Raw genomic sequence first — 18,062 nt, forward strand, 5'->3', positions numbered from 1 at the left:
CATGTGTGACACACGGACACGTGTGTTCAAGCTCTGACAAACCATGCTGAGGGCTCCCTTCTTGCTCCACCCTGACAGCCCCACACCAGGATTCTTCCTGTGCGGATGCCCTTCCCACTTAGCTCATGCTCCAGCACACCCAACCAGGCTCCCAGCCCACGTGGACACGCCTCATCCGACGTGAGTGCCAATGCTCACAGCAGGCTCCTCCGTGCAGATGCCTCCTCCCCTGCTTAGGCTGTGACCTCCCAACTGGACTACTCCCATGCATGCACACCCTCCTCATGCACTTACTTAACTTCTGTACACTAAGGATTGAACTCAGGGGCATTCTTCCTCTAAGCTACACCCCCAGCCCTATTTTTTATTCTTTATCTGGAAACAGGGTCTAAGTTGCAGAGGGCCTATGTAGCTGAGACTGGCCTCAAACCTGTGACCCTGCACTCCCAGCCTCCCACATACTGGGATTATAAGCATGAACCCCCACACCAAACAGCCCCCAGCATGAATGCCTACTTTGCTCTGCTCCATACAACAGTTTTAGGACTGGATTATTCAGGAAGAAGAGGGAAGAGGAGGAGCTCAGGAAGCATTAACTGCACCTTCTGGGCTTTTTCATAAAATTTTGGTTTTAGTATCATATAAACAATATAAGTGTTAGCTTTACAGCATCATAACAGAATACCAGAGACGTTCACCTTAAGAGGAATTGCTATTTTGCTAGAGGTTCCAGTCCATGGTTGGTTGCCCCTTGCTTTGGGGCCTGTAACAAAGAACATCACGGCACAGAGCACGTGATGGGGCAAGATGCTACCTCACTGTGGCAAGGAGGCAAGACAAGGAGACCAGGGGCCCATGATCCCTTCAAAGACACAGTCCCAGTGACCTGAAACCTCCCACTAGGCTCCCCCCTTTTTTGGTATTGGAGATGGAACTCAGGAGCATTCTACCTCCAAGCTACACCTTTAGCCCTATTTTTTTATTCTTTATTTTGAAACAAGGTCTCATAAGTTGCAGAGGGCCTAAGTAGCCGAGGCCGTCCACGAACCCGGATCCTCCTGTCTCAGCCTCCCAAGTATTCAGATTACAAGCAGGTGCTACCTCCAGCTTTTTTTTCTTTTGGTACTGGGAATTGAATCCAGTGGCATTCTACCTCCAACTTCAGCTTTTTTTCATTTTGAAACAGGGTCTTTCTAAGTTACTGAGGCTGGCCTCAAACCTTTGATCCTATTTTAGTCTCCCAAGTACTGGGATTACAGGTGTTCACCACCATGCCAGGCTTGCCCTATCTCTTGAGTTTCCATACCTTCCAATAGCATCAAGCTGGGGACCAAGCTTATATCCATGGGCCTTTGTAGAGCTTTCTAGATTCAAACTATAGCAATGTGTATACAGGATCATGATGTAAAATATCTTTCTGCGGGCCTTAGTCAAAAAGGTTTAAAAGCTGTTGCCCAGTCAGGCATGGTGGCACATACCTGTAATTCTAATATTATGGAAGCTGAGACAGGAGGGGCACAGAGTTGAGGCAAGCCTCAGAAACTTAGTGAGGTTGTTAGCAATTTAGCAAGACCTCGTCTCCAAAAGTTAATATTGGACTGAGAGAGCCGGGCGTGGTGGCGCACCCTTGTAATCCCCGCGCTTGGGAGGCTGAGACAGGAGGATCGCACAGGTTCAAAGCCAACCTCAGCTACTTAGTGAGGCTCTCAGCAACTTAGTGAGACCCTGTTTCCAAATAAAACATAAAATGGGTCTGGGAGTGTAGCCCAGAGATAGAAAGCCTCTGGGTTCGACCTCCAGTACCACCAAAAAATAAATAAATAAAATCAGACTGAGAGTGTAGCTGAGAGGTAGAATGCCCCTGGATTCAATCTCTAGTACCAATTAATTACAATTTCTCTTTCTTTTCTTTCTTTTTTTTTTTTTTTTTTTTTTTGGTACTGGGGCTTGAACCCAGGGACATTCCACCTCAGCCCTATTTTTTATTCTTTGTTTTGAAACAGGGTCTCAGTAAGTTGTAGAGGGCCTAAGTAGCTGAGGCTGGCTGTGAATTTGCAATCCTCCTATCTCAGACTCCCAAGTGCTGGGATTACAAGTGTGTGCCACCATGCCCAGTTTACAAATATAATCTCTTTTTTGTGTGTGGGTCTGGGGATGGAACCCAGGGGCATTCGACCTCTGAGCTACACCCCCTGCCCTATTTTTTTATTCTTTATTTTGAAACCAGGTCTGAGTTGCAAAGGGCCTAAGTAGCTGAGGCTGTCTGAGAACCGCGATCCTCCAGCCTCAGCCTCCCAAATGCTGGGATTACAAGCGTGCGCCACCTCGCCGGGCTCTACAAATATAATTTCAATCAACACAAAATACAGATATGTGCTAAGGGTATAGCTCAAAAGTAGACAGCACTTGCCTAGCACTCATAAGATACTGTATTCAACACCAGTACCAAACAATAAAAATGCAGATGACATACTTCTTTCCCAAGGCATAAATCAGATATATGTGTATTGGAAAATGTAACAATTACATAATACTTAAGGACTATGTCTTACTTATCCATACAATAAATTTGTGTGTGTGTGTGGTACTAGCGACTAACCCCCCTACATAACCAGCCCTTTTCATTTTGAGACAGGGTCTGTTTCCCTGATTGGCCTCAAATGTTCTCATTTCTCCCAAGTCAGCCTCCCTGCTCGTGGGATCAAAGGTGTGACCAACTGGCTACACTGAATATAGTTTGTGTGCGTGGTGCTGGGAACTGAACTCAGGGGTGTTCTACTTCCGACCTACACTCCTAGTCCGATTTTATTTTTAAGGGTTTTACTATATTGCAGAGACTGGTCTCGAATTTGCAATCCTCCTGTCTCCGCCTCTCAAGTACTGGGATTACAAATGTGTTCCACCATGCCTGGGTCCCTGCAACTTATTTTGAAGCTAAACTGCCAAAGGTGGCACCTGGTTTAAGATCCTGAGACGCACAATCGCTGCTCCCCCCTTCCACGCCTGAGCTGCAAGTGCTCCTCTTCTGCTTTGCATAGACTTTGCCCCAGAGATGGCTGTACTAGGACACTTGAAACAGGATGCAGGACTTGAATGGGACAAAATCCTAGCATGATAGACTAAGTGCAAATACCACACCGTTTTATGTAAGGGCTGTGTGTGCACATCTGAGGACTTTGGTGTCTTCAGGGGCTCCTGGAATGAGTCTTCATGAGGAGTGAGTGAGGTGATAGACAAGCCAGGGGAGGTAAGAAACCTCAAGGGGTGGACGCACCTTCCAATGACTGCAGACTCCAAACCCCAGCACCAGGCACCTCCGCTCCTCCTCAGCGGAGGGAGGCTCTGCCTTTTTAGGGCTGGGGCTGGTTAGACAACAGCTGGAGACAGTACAGAAGCCCAGACTCTAGATCCACAGTTTTTATTCCCTAGGAACAAGATGTAAGGAAGAAACTCCAAAAAAAAATCAGGAGTATTGAGAACAACACCAGAATGTCTCCTGGTTCAATGGGTGGACCATGCACAGGACATCGCCATGGCCCTGACCTCAGGTGCCCATTCCCAAGATGGCAGATGGGGCCAGTGAAGTGGAAAACTCTCCCACTATACAAAGTAGACGAACACGTCTATTCTGAGAGGCCCGGGGCCACCGAAAACTCCCTCTCAAGAAAGGAGGTAGGTGATATGAAGGAAAGGGGCTTGGGTGCCACAGACCACCTGAATGTAATCACAGAGCTCAGGGAGGCTGACACTCAGTGCTGAGACGGGATGAGAAGGGCGCAGCGGCGGCTAGGGAGCTTCAAGCTTCCTGGTGGAGCTGGTCAATCTTTCCAAATTGGACCCTGGGGCAGTTATAATTGAAGTGCCATTTCTAACCACTCCAAAGGGCCCTGGCTATGCTGAATCAGAAACCACTGTCCTTTTCCCAGAGGTCCCACTCCTATCCTTATTTCTGGCACAATCTTGCCCCCAGCCTGATCCTCCAGAGAATACACTGGCAAGGGGCGAGGAGAAACCTCACTCACACGGCTGATGCGGGACAGCCTCCACTGTGGGCAAGAAGCTTAAAGAACAAGGTTCTCTGGTGGGGGCAAGGCCACCTGGACCCAGTCCCGCAGACACATCGAGTGACTCATCCCTGCACTACAGGGTGAGGACAGAGGCTGGGGCCCAAGTCCACCTCACAGGGAGGTCTCCTGGAGAACAAAGGTGGGGCTGCTCCCCTGGTAGGCTGGGCTCTGCTCAGACACCGCCTCCTTGTCTCTTCCTTCCCACAGCACCCCGTTACTCATCTTCTCTGGAAACAGGCTGGTGTCCATGGGGACGTCCTAGGAACACAAAGCCAAGACGGCTGGTGAACATGGAGGGCTGGTGAATGTGGGGGGCTGGTGAAGGGAGCACGCAGGAAAGGTAGCCGCCCTGCTCCTCCCCTGCTAGAAGGGAGCCAGCCAGGCTGGTGGTGTGCAGGGGAGGAGAGGGAGGAGCTCCTGGGGCAGATGGGAGGGGTGGGAGGAGGGCAGCAGAATGGCCCTAGCTGAACTGTGCCGTGTCCCAAATCTTCTCTCCTTCCAGTCCAAGGTGGCCCTATGGGAGGAGCCTGGGGCTGCTGCTGGGGGACCGTCCCCGCTTGGGCAGATGATCCGAGAGAGGGGCAGTGGAGGGAGGGGAGAGGGAAAGGGATGGAAAGGAACCTGGACTGCAGGTGGCATCTACAAGAAAGGACAGGGTCACATGGCAGAGGGGCCCACCTGGCTGTGGCTTCTGCAGCAAAGCCGCTTCTGACAGGACATGGGCAGGAGGGCCAGGAGTTTGGGCAGCACGGGGTAAATGGTTTGAGGGTTCAGGGACCGGCCCCGCATGCCCCCTGCAGACAAAAGTGCTTCTGAGTCTCCTTCCAGGGAATCTCCAGGGCAGCCAGCTCTGCTGCCAAGGTCCCAGCCCCCACCACCTCATGGAGCTCAGCCGGGAAGCCTGGCTGTTCCCGCCACCAGGGGCTCCGAAGGGCAGAGTCCACCCTCCCCCAGAATTCAGTCCCCGAGAGCCCCCAACCCCACATCCTTACCAGTGAGGAGACTGACAGTAAGGCCCACCACAATCACTGTGGTGGAGTTGTGAGCGCTGTACCATAAATAGGACAGGGAATAGAACCGCTGCAGCCCTGTGGGCCTGGAAGAGAGCAGAGGGGTGAGGACAAATGGTTCACAGGGCTAGCACCAGGATTCACATGCCTGCAAGGTCTTGGAACCCAATCCAACACTTCCCTGAGGCCTCTGGTGGCCCATTCCTTAGCAAGGCCCCTGTGCCATCCCTCAAAACTGAGCTACTGCCCCGCCTCACTTGGAGAGGGTGGTGGACATCAGGGTCGTCACAGTGGTGGCGGTGAGATTGCTGGGCAGGAAGAAGCTGGACCCATTAAAGGAAGAGGGCACCGTGCTAGAGCTCATGCTGGTCACTATGCTCCCGATGCCGATCCAGAAGGCCATGACAAGCCCCGCCAATAGGCCCACGATGGCACCCTGCCCAGAGACACAGCACACTGTCCTGTTGCAAGGCCAAATCTTCACAACAGCCCCCTTCAAAAAGCCCTGCCCACCAGTCCACGGGCCCCCCATGCACAAGACGTGGAGCCAGGCGCGTCACTCACAGGAGGGTTGGCACAAGGGAAGAACATCCCGAGGCAGAAGAGTCCGAGCAGCGGCCCCCCAACCATGCCGAAGATGCTGATTGCCGCCTGGGGAGGAAGGGCGGAGGAATTAAGAGCATCGGCTCACAGGCCCCAGCCTCACCAGCAGAGCACAGCCATGGCCACCGCCCCAGCCCCTCTCTTCAGCTACCCATCTCTTCTACCAGGATGACTCGAGCGCAGGAATGGAGGGGCACATGCTCTGGGCTCTTCTCTGCAGCTGATCCCTAGGTCTCTCTGAGCTGACATCCCAGAAAAAGACTGGGGTGCTTTTTGGCACTTGAGAGTCTGTTCACAGCTAATGGTGGTCCCTCAAAGGGGAATTTTTGTTATCGGCTTCTTAAGCCAGGGCCCCTTAAAACAGCTGCCACAATTTCCTATTTCAATCAATTCCTTTCCTCCTTTACAAAGTGCTTCTCCATAGTCATTACCTGCAGCATGGATCCCATGCGGGAGGAAATATAGGCCATTCCCAGACAAAGCAGCCCGTAGCCAAAGGCTGGGGAAACGCGAAGGGAAGGAACAAGCCAATGTGAGTAAACACACATACACAAGGGGATGCGACCCTCCCCCAGACCACCGCTTCTGTGTCCCCGAGAGGGAGTACGACCCCACACCCAGTTCCAGGTCCCTCCGCCCTCTCCTCACTCTGACGCCTCAGACACCTCCCGAGGAAATGCCCAAGACGTAAACAGCCACGATGAAGGCGGCATGCTTCATCCAGCAAGTGCCCCAGGATACAGCACTTTACAGCAGACTGATGACAACGGTCAGGGTCTCCGAAAGCCCAAGACTGATGATATACAGGAGCAAAACCCCACCGAGGCTTCTGGAAAGCATGAGGGCCCGTCTTTCAGCGAACTCGGGGAACCAGGGCTGAATCAGGTCTTCTATCGTGACAGTTGCCAGTGAATTGAAAGCAGAGGATATGGTGCTGGGAAGGAAGAAAATGATGAGCAGTACTGAGTCCGGGAGCAGGAAGCCAGACGAACAGGGGCTCTGTGACAGGAGCAGCACCCTAGAGGTCACATGTAGCCAAGAAGCCTTCCTAGTTGGGCGTGGTGGTGCATGCTTGTAATCCCAGAGCTTGGGAGGCTGAGACAGGAGGATCGCACAGGTTCGAAGGCAGCCTCAGCTACTTAGTGAGACCCTGTTTCCAAATAAAATAGAAAATAGGTAGCCCAGAGGTAGAAAGCCCCTGGTTCCACCCTCAGTACCCCCGCCCCCCCCCACACACACACAAAGAAGCCATCCTGAGATGGAACTGAGGCTACCTAAAAGGAGGTCTAGACGGCAGGGGCACTGCCTCTGCCCCCTTTTTGGTGGTGCCGGTGATCAAAGTTAGGGCCTTGCATGTGCTCTATTACCCAGGCAAGAGAGCACCCCTGGTCTAGAACACTGTCCTTTTTATATTTTGTACTGGGGATTTAACCCAGGGACATTCTATCCCAGCCCTTTTTTACCCAGGGTGTTCTACCTCCAAGCTATACCCCCCAGCCCTATTTTATATTTTACTTTGAAACATGGTGTCATGAAATTATTAAGTTGCTAAGGATGGCCTTGAGCCTGAGATCCTCCTGTCTCAGCCTCCAAAGTACTGTGATTATAGATGTGAGTCACCATGCCTAGTTCCCAGTCCTTCTTAAAATTTTTTGTGGCACTGGGGGTTGAGCCCAGGGACATTCTACCTTTGAGCTACACCTCCACCCCTATTTTACCTTTTCTATTTGAAAACAAGGTCTTGAGTCAGGTAACCTATATCCCCACCCCTATTTTTTTTAATTTGAAAACAGGGTCTCGGTCGGGTATGATGGCCCATGTTTGTAATCCCAGCATTTAGGAGGCAGAGAAAGGAGGACTGCAGTTCACGGACAGCCTCAGCTACTTAGAGAGGTCCTTTGCAACTCAGTGAGACCCTGTTTCAAAACTAAAAAGACTAAAAAAATAGGGCTGGAGGTGTAGCTTGAAAGTACAATGCCCCTGGGTTCCATCCTCAGTACCACAAAAAAAAAAAAAAAAAAAAAAAAAAAAGGAAACAGGGTCTTGAGTCAGGTGTAGTGGTACGTGCCTATAATCCCAGTACCTGTGAGTCTGAAATAGAATCGCAGGTTTAAGAACAGCTTGGGCAAGTAGTGAGATTCTCAGCAACCTAGCAAGGTACTGTTTCAAAAAATGAAAATAGCCAGGTGTGGTGGCGTACGCCTGCAATCCCAGCATTTGGGAGGGAGGTACAATTTGCAATTCAGCGAGACCCTGTTTCAAAAATAAAAGGCCTTGATGGGAGTGGTGGCTTGTAATCCCAGCGCTTGGGAGGATGAGACAGGAGGATTGCACAGGTTCAAAGCCAGCCTCAGCTACTGAGGGAGGCTCTCAGCAAATTAGTGAGACCCTGTTTCCAAATAAAGTATAAAATAGGTCTGGGAGTATAGCCCAGAGGTAGCATAGCCCCTGGGTTCCATCCCCAGCACCACAAAAATATAAATAAATAAATAAATAAATAGCCTAAAAAATAGGTCTGAGAGTGCAGCTCAGGTACAATGCCCCTGGGTTCTATCCCTAGTACCGTAAAAAAAAAAAAAAAAAAAAAGGTAAGGTTGGGAGTGTAGCTCAAAGGTAGAATGTTCCTGGGTTCAATCTCTAGTACCACAAAAAAAGGTGAAAACAGGATCTTACTAAGTTACTGACAGCCTCATTAAGTGGCTAAGGCTGGCTTCGAACCTGTGATCCTCCCGTCTCAGCTTCTCATGTACTAGGATTACAGGTGTGCGCCACCATCACCATGCCCAACTTCTTTTTTAAATTTTGAAACGGGGTCTCACTTACTGAGGCTGACCTTGAGCCTGGGATCCCCTCTCAGCCTCCCAAGTGATACTCTTTCTGATGTGAGTATAGGTTTTGTTCAAGTGGATCAATTCCTATTATTGTAGAAGACCCCTTAGCCAAAACAGGGCACACGGGAGAGCCAGTGCTCTGTGTTACACGGATGAACGTCCCTTGACTCCCCAAGGCGAGAAACTCAGTGGGACCCGGACCCCTCCTCCACTTGCCCCATGTGCTGAGCAGGGGTAGGAGGCCACCCCACAAGGAAGAGGGGAAGCGGGTACCTGAGGGAGCCGCTGAAGAGGCAGGCAACAAACAGCCCCGGCAGGCCCGGCAGTGTTCTCAGGAGGTCCATCACAAAGAAGAGGACAAACTGTAAGCGGAGCAGAAAGCTCTTCTTAGAGGGATGCCTTCCTCAGGTAAGCCGGACAGGAAAGCCTCCCACACATGCCTGCCTGTTCACAGAGCCTGGGCACATCAGGAAGGGGAGCCAGACACACAGCATCTGCTGCCCCAAGCGACCTCCCCCAAACAGAGAGAAAAGGGGGTCTGGAGGGAGAATTACGCTGCCCACCTCCCAGCTCTGCCTCTAACCAGCAGTGTGATGGAGCACCTGCCTGCTTTGCCAAGCTGGTCTCTCCTTTGTAAAATGAGGCAGCTGGAGGCTTAGATGGGACCATGGGTGGAGCAGCCCAGCAGAGCATTTGGTGCATGGTGGGGAGTAGGTAAAGACAGCCACCCCCCAAAAAACACATACACACAGTGGACTGAGCAGTAACTGGATGATGACAGGGGCTGGGATATGACAAGACTGTGGAACCTCAGAGTGGGAGAGGACTTTGCATCCATCTCCTGTCCAAGGCAGAAGTCTTTTCTGTAGCCACCCAGACACTCCTTGAGGGCTTGGTCTGGCCTCCTATCAGCATAGGAAGGAACCAGGGAGGCCTTCTCACTTGGTCGGGAGCTGCCTGAGACTGCTGAGGGCTCATGGGATGCTCCTGGTAATAAGCAAACATGACCAGGCCGATTAGGCAGCTCATGCAGAGAACCACCTGCTGGCAGGGGAATACCGCGTAGCAGGAGCTGCAAGAGAGGCCACGGCCAAGAGAGAGTGTTAGTGGTCACCATCAGGCACACACCCTCCTGAGCCTCCAGAAAAGAGGCCCACTTCCCAGCTCCAGTGGGCCCCTGTGAGCCGTCATCTTGCCCCCCCCCAAGTGTCTACAGGAACCCCCTGGCCCTTGCCTGCTTCCTGGGCCTGCACTCACAGGATAGCAGCCTTTTCTGTGCGGGAACTGAGGTAGCGCTGCACCTGAGCCTGGTTCACCCCATACAAGGAGAGCATCATGAAGACACCCCCGAAGGCCAAGGTCCAGAAGGTGTGCCGCACAAAGGGGTCTGGATTCAGCCTGCAAGAGACGCCACCTGGTCACTGTCCACAGCCCGACACTGACTTGTCCGTCCGTCCCTCCTGGCAAGAGGTCAGCAAAAAACAGAGCAGAAACACTGCTAGACCAGGGAGGTGACCGAAGACAAGAAGCTGGCTGGGTGGACTCAGTGACAGCGTGGCCAGCTGGAAGGAGGGCATCCTTCCTGGACCCCAGCCTCGTCCCAGGACCATCCCAGGAATGTCCTGACCTTCCATACGCAGCCAGGCCCTGTGACCACGCCCCCCCCCGCAGTGTCGCACACAAGGCTTCCCAGCTTGCCTGCTGCTTCTTACTGTCCAGATGCTAAGCGGGAGGCCAGGCTCAGCTTCCACTGCTGAGCACACCCCAGTTAGGAGAAGGCATCTACTTACACGATCCCAGAGATGTGGCCATGCTGGGCAGCTACGTCCCACACGTGCCCCAGGCCGCCCACTCTGGCTGACCCCACGATGATAACTGCCAGCTGCCCAAGGAACATGACCAGCGTCTGAAACACGTCTGTCCAGATGACAGCCTTCAGCCCACCCTGCAGGGAAAAGACATCACACCTACCACAAATGTCTTCAGACCATCCTCAAGGAAGACATCATGCCACCAGCGAGGGTGCAACGCCGCCATCAGGGCTGATCGCTAAGACTGTTGGCAGCATCCCCATGCGTCTTCTACCTTCCTAGGCCATCCCCTCTCCTATATCCCATGCTAATCTCAGCTCATCCGCCCCCAGAATTTCATCCTATCTCTCCTATATTCTTAACTCACCCTTCTTTTTCTTTTCCTCCCATCCTTCAAGACTTCTTGCACTTACCAAGGCCGTATAGATGGAACAGACAATGCCTAGGGTCAGCACAGACAGCCACAGGTCAAGGCCAGTCACTGTAAGCAGATAAAAGCCACACTCCTATCTCTGCAGGAGGGGAAGCCCTGATGAGGGCGGCTAGGTCAAGCTATAGAGGTGAAGCCTCTATAAATTAGTCATTAACAATGAAATGAATCATTCACCACCCGGAGGAGTATGTTAATAGAGCTCCACCGAAAGGTATTGATTAACCAATTCAGGTGAGGCAAGGTAATGTTTGGTCAGCTTTCAAGTAAGGTGACCCAAGCCTGCATCCATCTCTGGTAGAGATCAACTCAAGGGCCCATGAAGTGAATTAACTCCCTGACCAAGGCCCTTTATTTCAACATTTTACATACATATGTCTTTTTCCCAGGTGCTAGGGATGGAAACCAGGACCTCAGGGACAAATGCTAGGCAAGCACTCTACCACTGAGCTAAATCCTTAGCCCCAAGGTCAGAATCTTTTTGGCTCACTCCTCTTCCAAAGGCGTTTTCCCAACCTGCCACTGCTGGAAGCCAGGGGCCGTGACTCCTCACCTGCATTGAGGGCCAAGGATGGAGCGTAGAGCGCAACCCCCATGTAGATCACCTGTTGGGTATGAGAGGATGTGAAGGGAAGAGAAGATATAGTGACCTCAGCTCCAATATCCCCAGAGCCTCCACTCTCCTGGGCTTGCTCTCCTCTCCCTCTCCTTCTAGGAGCCCACCTTACTCCCAACACCACGTCCGTGATGGCATGTGGACAGGATGGGCAGCAGGATCCCACTGAGGGGCTCATTCATGCGGGTCCCTCGCAGGAACCTCAATCCTGCCAGTCTGCGAGCGGAGAAGCTCCAGCTCCCTCAGCATGCCCAAGTTCAGCTCCCTGCCATGCCCGGACTCATTTCTATCACATTCCACCTACCATTTGAAAGATGAAAGTCAAGGTTCCACAAACCCGCACTGCTTTATTGAATCGAAGCTCTAGGTACTGGGCAAAAATACACAGAAAAAAAAGATACAGCATTACTCCTGACTATACCCAACCACACACCCCTTCCCTCAAAAGGCCTGGAAAACGAGAGGACATCCAGTGCACATCCACTGTGAGCCCTGACAGCACGGCACGCTCCCGACCCCCACCTCCACCCGCCCCGCCCAGGAAGAACCGAGACACTCAGGGGGCTTCTCTGCCCCTCTTATCCTGTTCTCTTCGCATCCCTGTCCCTGGAGGTCCCCTATGCCTCTCTCCTCCTTCCCTGCTCACCTCATAGGCGCTGGTGAGATGCAGGCGGTAGAAGACTGGGATGAAGACGTGAGCAGGGATCAGCAGCCCCAGGAAGTAGGAGCAGCCCAGGAACCAATACTGGGTCCCAAATCGGTAGATCTCGGATGGCGCGCCCAGGATGGCTACAGCTGACTGGAAGGTGGCCAGCAGGGACAGTGCCACAGGCAGGCAGCCCATTTTGCGATCCGCCATCAGCAGCTGACCGGCGGTATGGTGGCCCCAGTTACGGAAAGCATGGTAGAGCCCGATAGCCAGGGAGAGAAGCAGCAGCAGAATAAACACCACGTAGTCCACGAGGGAGAAGGTGGTGGTGGTGGCCACACTTGTGTCCAAGGTTGAAAGGAGGGGCACTGAGGTGGCCAGCCCTGCACTCATCTTCACGGTGTCTGTGCTCTGCAGCCAGGTGCTGCTCCTGGGCTCTGGGCTGCCACTCGGCGGGGCAGGGGTAGGCAATGGCTATGAGCTGGCTCTCAGCCACAGTCTCACAGTCCTCCTCCTCCACCCAGTCACATGGTCCAGTGTGAGCTGCGAGGAGTCAGCGGCTAGTCAAGCCTACTTTGCGCTCTTGGCCACCCACCCTCAGGTCTGGGACACGCTGTATCAATCAGACCTGCATCGGCCAGTGTGGTGGTGACTGCCTGCGACAGCCCGGGATGGGTTTGGTGGGGGCGACAGGGGAGGGAGGAAGTAGCTTGGCTAGGATGTCTGGATATGCAGAGCTGTGAAATTCAAGAACATTCTCAGGCCTCCACCTGAACAGCAAAAGAAAAATCAACTGTAGACCAAGTTTCTTTTCAGAACGCCTTGCCTCCACTCGCAGGCACAGACCCAATCACTATAACACGGTAAGCCAACAGAGCCCATCCTGGCGCCTCAGCCCTGCAGGGAAGAGAAGCAGACTAATGACAGCAGGGCTTCACCTCCTGCTGCGAGCCCAGTCACCCTCCTAAGGGGACCCCTTCTTAGCACTGACCACTAGGAGCTTGGCTCCATGGCAGCCCAAACTCCATTCCAGACGTCAGCAGGCCAACTGCTCTGTGCCCTTTTCTTAACATTCTCCTAACACTACTACGTACACCTGCCACCCAATCTCTCAGCCCCTCGGCCTGCCCACCACCATCAACTGCAGATCTGGTAAGAACAGTGGGATTCCAAAGAGTTAGAGAGAGAGAGAGGCAAGGGCATCATGCTGGAGCCAGGGGCTGAAAGCTAGGATTCTAGGGCCACCTGAGAGAGAAGCTGACCAGCCAGGGAACTGGCAGCAAGGAACAGCTGGGGAGAGCAGCCCCACACTGCTGCGGGCAGACTCCTACCTGGAGAAGCAATCCCTGGGCTGAGGCAGATCCGCTTGGAGCTGGGTGGAGGCTGAGGTCTGGCTCTACAAGTGGCTGTGGAGAGACCAGGGAGTGAGGGCAGGGAAAGCTCAGCAGCTATTTGTTCTGGCCCTTTAGTGAGCCAATCGCTGTGATCCACATGGCCCGATCACCTTTTGGCCCCCAACCCAGCCCTAGAAAGAAGTTCCAGAATGGGGAACAGGGAGCTCACATTCAACAGCATTCCTAGATGGATTAGGCTTTCAGCCCAAGTCACTCTTGGCACTCTGTGTGCTGGAGAGAGTGGGAAAGGAGCTAAGAGAAGACAAGAAAGTTGCTTTTCAAACTCCTACACAAGAAACAGTCATCCTTCAAAAATATTCTAAAACCCTCAGAGGAACAAAGATAAGACCACGGTATTTCAAAATTTAAAGAAATCATAAATCATGCTTACAACCCCCTCATTTCATAGACAATCTCACAAAGGCTCAGGTGACTCAAGCAAATTTTCCATAAGTACTGGCAAATATTGTCAGAGGACAGATGAGAACTCAGCCTAGTGATTTTCTTCTGGTATATCCCCTTGTCTTCAGAAGCAATCCCTTAAGAGTACATATTGGTATAGAGAAAAAAATACTATAAACCAGGCATGGTGGAACATATTTGTCATCCCAGTAGTTGGGAGGCTGAAAAAGGAGGATCACAGGTTCACGGCCAGCAACTTAGTGAGGCCTACAACTTAGTGAGACCTTGTTTCAAAACAGAAACAAAAACTATAGATTGTATTTAAGCAACCTAAGAGAATAATTAACATTTTCTGAATACCTGCTATGTAACCCAGCAGCAGGATAAGGGCTTTATAAACATGAACAACACTAAATAAAACAGCTAATATGTTCAAACATCATGTCTTAGTTTAAGACAAGAATACTCACCAGGCAAGAAGGCAAAAGGTATAGTAATATATGCCTGTAATCCTAGTACTTGGGAGGCTGAGACAGGAAGATTGCAGGTTTGAGGCTAGCTTCAGCAACTTAAGGATATCCTATTCTGAAATAAAAATAACAAGCTAGGTGTGGTGGTGCACACTTGTAATCCCAGCACTTAGGAGGCTGGGACAGGAGGATCGATCACAGGCTCATGACCAGCCTCAGCAATTTAGTGAGGCCCTCTGCAACTTAGTGAAACCCTCTTTCACAACAAAGAATAAGAAATAGGGCTGGGGGTGTGGCTTGGAGTAGAATGCTCCTGGGTTCAGTCTCCAGTACCTCCAAAAATAAAAAAAAATAAAAAAAAATAAAGGGTTGGGGATATAGCTCAGAGATAGAATACCCCTAGGTTTATTCCACAGTACAAAAAGGAAAAAAAAAAAAAAAAAAAAAGAGAAGAGAGAGAAAAACGAGAAAGAGAACTCTAGCTTTCACAAAGCAACCAAAAATTAAAAATTAACTTGCTTAAGGTTACACAAAACAAGAAAGAAAGCAAGCATCCTCTAAGGAAAGTCAGTCTATCTATAGCTGAGAGGTGACTCATCAGAGGCCTTTTCCTCACTATATACTCTGGCCCGGCAGGAGCAGAGTATGAACTGAAGTTAGCCATTCATGGAACATAGGTTAGATTTCAACTAACCTAGAGACAGATGACTATAAACTGTGTCTTCTGCTCCTGCCCACTAGGAAAGATCAAACCATCTTGTCTCTTCTACGCTGTGTTGTCTGACAGATGTTGCCTTCTTGGCAACCTTCACGCAGACTAAACCTGAACTCTGAAACTCCTGGGACCGATGAAGAGAAGAAATCAGGGCTGGCAACCCTCAAGTCACATGGTCTCTAGTCAGAAATGCTAGTGGCCGGCCGGGCGTGGTGGCGCACGCTTGTGATCCCCGCGCTTGGGAGGCGGAGACAGGAGGATCGCGCAGGTTCGAAGCCAGCCGCGCGCGCTGGCTTGAGACCCTGTTTCCAAATAAAAATGTAAAAATAGGTCTGGGAGTGTAGCCCAGAGGTAGAAGGCCCATGGGTTCCATCCCCAGTACCACCAAAAAATAAAAAATAAAAATAAAAAAAAATAAATAAGGAAAGAAAGAAAGAAAGAAAAGGAAATAATAAAAGAAAGAAATGCTAGTGGCTAGTATAAGATTCTCAATAGGCCTTTTGGGTTTAACCTAAAGATGCCCGGGGCCTTTGAATATTACAACAGCTTGAGTTTTATTGGTCCTCTTTGACAAATTTTTACTGCTAAAACAGAGATAATAGGAACTACTAAAAAGTACAAGAGATGTCTGCTGTGTGCAACTAAGAACATGTAGCACACCAGGCATGGTGGCACATACCTGTAATCCCAGTACTTGGGAGGCCAAGGCAGGAGGATTGCAGGTTTGAGGACAGCCTCACCAACTTAGACTCTCAGCAACCTAGTGAAAGCCTGCTTCAAAACAAAAAATAAAAAAGGGCTGGGGATGTAGATCAGAGGTAGAAGATCATTAGCTCAATCCTTAACACTATAAAAACAAAACAAACAAACCATGTAGTACTAAAAGGTTAGTGGTATGAAGAGGCAGGTGGTAAGAGAAAGAATGGGGACCCACTACTGCTGAGATAAACTGATGGGGCTTTCTCTTTTTTTTTTTTTTTCCAGGTCTGGGGATGGAAACCCAGGGGCATTCAACCTCCGAGCTATACCCCCTGCCCTATTTTTTATTCTTTATTTTGAAACAGGGTCTCACTGAGTTGCAAAGGGCCTCACTAAGTAGAAGCTGAGGCTGTCCTTGAACCGTGATCCTCCGGTCTCAGCCTCCCAAATGCTGGGATTACAAGCCTGCACCACCACGCCCGGCTCTGATGGGGCTTTCTGATAAAACCTTACTTACATGAAGTGCAGAGAACCCTCTTGGACAGCTAAAGAGAGAGCAGGTGAGGCAGGAAAAATACCAACTCAGTAAAAAAGTCTTTAACAGGATCTGATTCTAGGAACAGAGCAATGACTTTCTAAAAAAAAAAAAGCCAAAAGAAAGAGCTGAATTGTTTCACTAAAATGTTTCTTTTTGTACTGGGGATTGAACCAAGAAGTATCCTACCACCAAGTAATACCCCCAAGCCTTTTATTTTGAAATAGCTTCTAAGTTGCTGAGGGTCTAAATTGGTGAGACCAACCTGCGATTTGTGATCCTCCTGCCTCAGTCTCTCAAATGCTAGTGTAACAGGCATGCCTCTCCACGCACTGCTGTTTCACTAAAATTCTTTACACACTGGGAAATAAACTGATGGTAGTGGTGGTGGGGGGGTGCTTTAAAAAGCCAAACTCACAGCCTGGAACATACCTGTAATCCCAGTACTTCAGAGGCTGACACAGGAGGACCTCAGGTTTGAGGCCAGCCTCAGTAATTTAGCAAGATACTATTTCAAAATAAAAAATAGGGCTGAGGGTGTGGCTGAGAAGCAGAATACCTCTGGGCTCAATACTGAACACACACACACTCTCACACAGCTTAAGTCACTTTGGTCACAGAATGCACTGGTTTGTGCTTATTCCTACAAAAAGAGGCCACTTAGTGGCCCCCCAAAAAATTCCCTCAAAAGCCTTGAACCAAGATGGCTGTGTGGCGCACGCTTATAATCCCAGCATTCATTCGGGAGGCTGAGACCTGGAGGATCGCGGTTCACGGACTGCCTCAGCTACTTAGTAAGCCCTCTGCAACTCAGTGAGACCTGGTTTCAAAATAAAGAACAAAAAAATGGGGCAGGGGGTGTAGCTCTGAGGTCGAATGCCCCTGGGTTCCATCCCCAGACCCGCAATAAAAAAACAAAACAAAACAAAACGTCTTAAGCCTAAAATTCCACAAGGTCTGAAAGGCTTGGGGATCTTATGAAAATGCTAATAGCTACTGCTGCCTTAGAAAATTTGCCAGTCAGGGTGTAGGTCGAAGGTAGGACACTCCCGGGTTCAATCCCCAGTATTAAAAAAAAAAAAAAAATGAATGAATCTGCCCGCCAGCCAAAGATAAATCTATTCTGGAGATTGCAGACACATTCCCGGGAACACATGGAAGGGAAGCTCCAGCAGTCAACTCAAGGTGAACTCTAGTTGGCTTGAACGAGTTTTGGGAAAGCCCTACCCAAAGCCAACACGCCCTTCGGGGTCCCCCACAGCGCCCTTCAGTCAGAGCACGGCCACAAAGGGGTAGCGCTGCTCTGCCTTACCTCCGTGGCTTGGCCAGAGCTAGGAAGATCCCTGCTTTCTTCCCCAAATCACCATCGCTACTTTTCTGGAAAGGCAAAGAAAATGGGTTAGGGAAGCATCTGTCCCTCCGGGGGTGGGGGGGGGGCGCAGCGCGCGGTCTCAGGACCGAGGTGAAGGAGGCTTGGGTCTGGGTCCTTCTCAGGCTCGTGTCCTCCCGCCGAGATTTGCCCTTCGCCCTCCGCTCCTCCATCACCCTTACCCTCTTTCTTTCCCAGCTTTCCCCTTCCCTCCACACGTGTCGAGCTCGCCATCCCGCTTCCCGCACTTCAGACGGCCCCAGCCCCTGCGCTGGAGACAGCCCGTCCTGCCCTTCCCTCCCGCTCCCCGCCCGCGCCCGGCCCACCTGCCCCGGCTCCTGCGCACGTGGGTCTCGGCAGGAGGACAGCGCCCCGCCCCCTGCCCGGCCCTGCCGCCGCGCCGCCATGTTTACTGAGGGCGGATGGAGCGGCCCGGCCCGCGGCGGGGGCCTCGGCGCCCG

At 51.2% G+C, this 18,062-nt stretch overlaps 1 protein-coding gene across 1 annotated transcript; it reads right to left on the reverse strand.

Annotated features, from left to right (window-relative positions):
* Positions 1–4,178: 4,178 nt before the first annotated feature.
* On the reverse strand, positions 4,179–18,008 carry SLC5A6 (solute carrier family 5 member 6; the record flags this gene model as incomplete). The annotated part of the gene is given in 21 exon segments (XM_080711337.1): positions 4,179–4,325; positions 4,746–4,861; positions 5,060–5,163; positions 5,335–5,513; positions 5,642–5,728; positions 6,112–6,179; positions 6,502–6,614; positions 8,785–8,873; positions 9,454–9,583; positions 9,769–9,909; positions 10,302–10,456; positions 10,736–10,803; positions 11,306–11,357; positions 11,673–11,738; positions 12,015–12,408; positions 12,410–12,447; positions 12,449–12,489; positions 12,492–12,510; positions 12,513–12,560; positions 13,349–13,423; positions 17,928–18,008. Coding segments are annotated over 21 exon segments (2,211 nt in total).
* Between the last annotated feature and the right edge of the window lie 54 nt (positions 18,009–18,062).

Source organism: Muscardinus avellanarius (assembly GCF_963383645.1).
Source record: "Muscardinus avellanarius genome assembly, chromosome: 15".
Lineage (NCBI taxonomy): Eukaryota > Metazoa > Chordata > Mammalia > Rodentia > Gliridae > Muscardinus > Muscardinus avellanarius.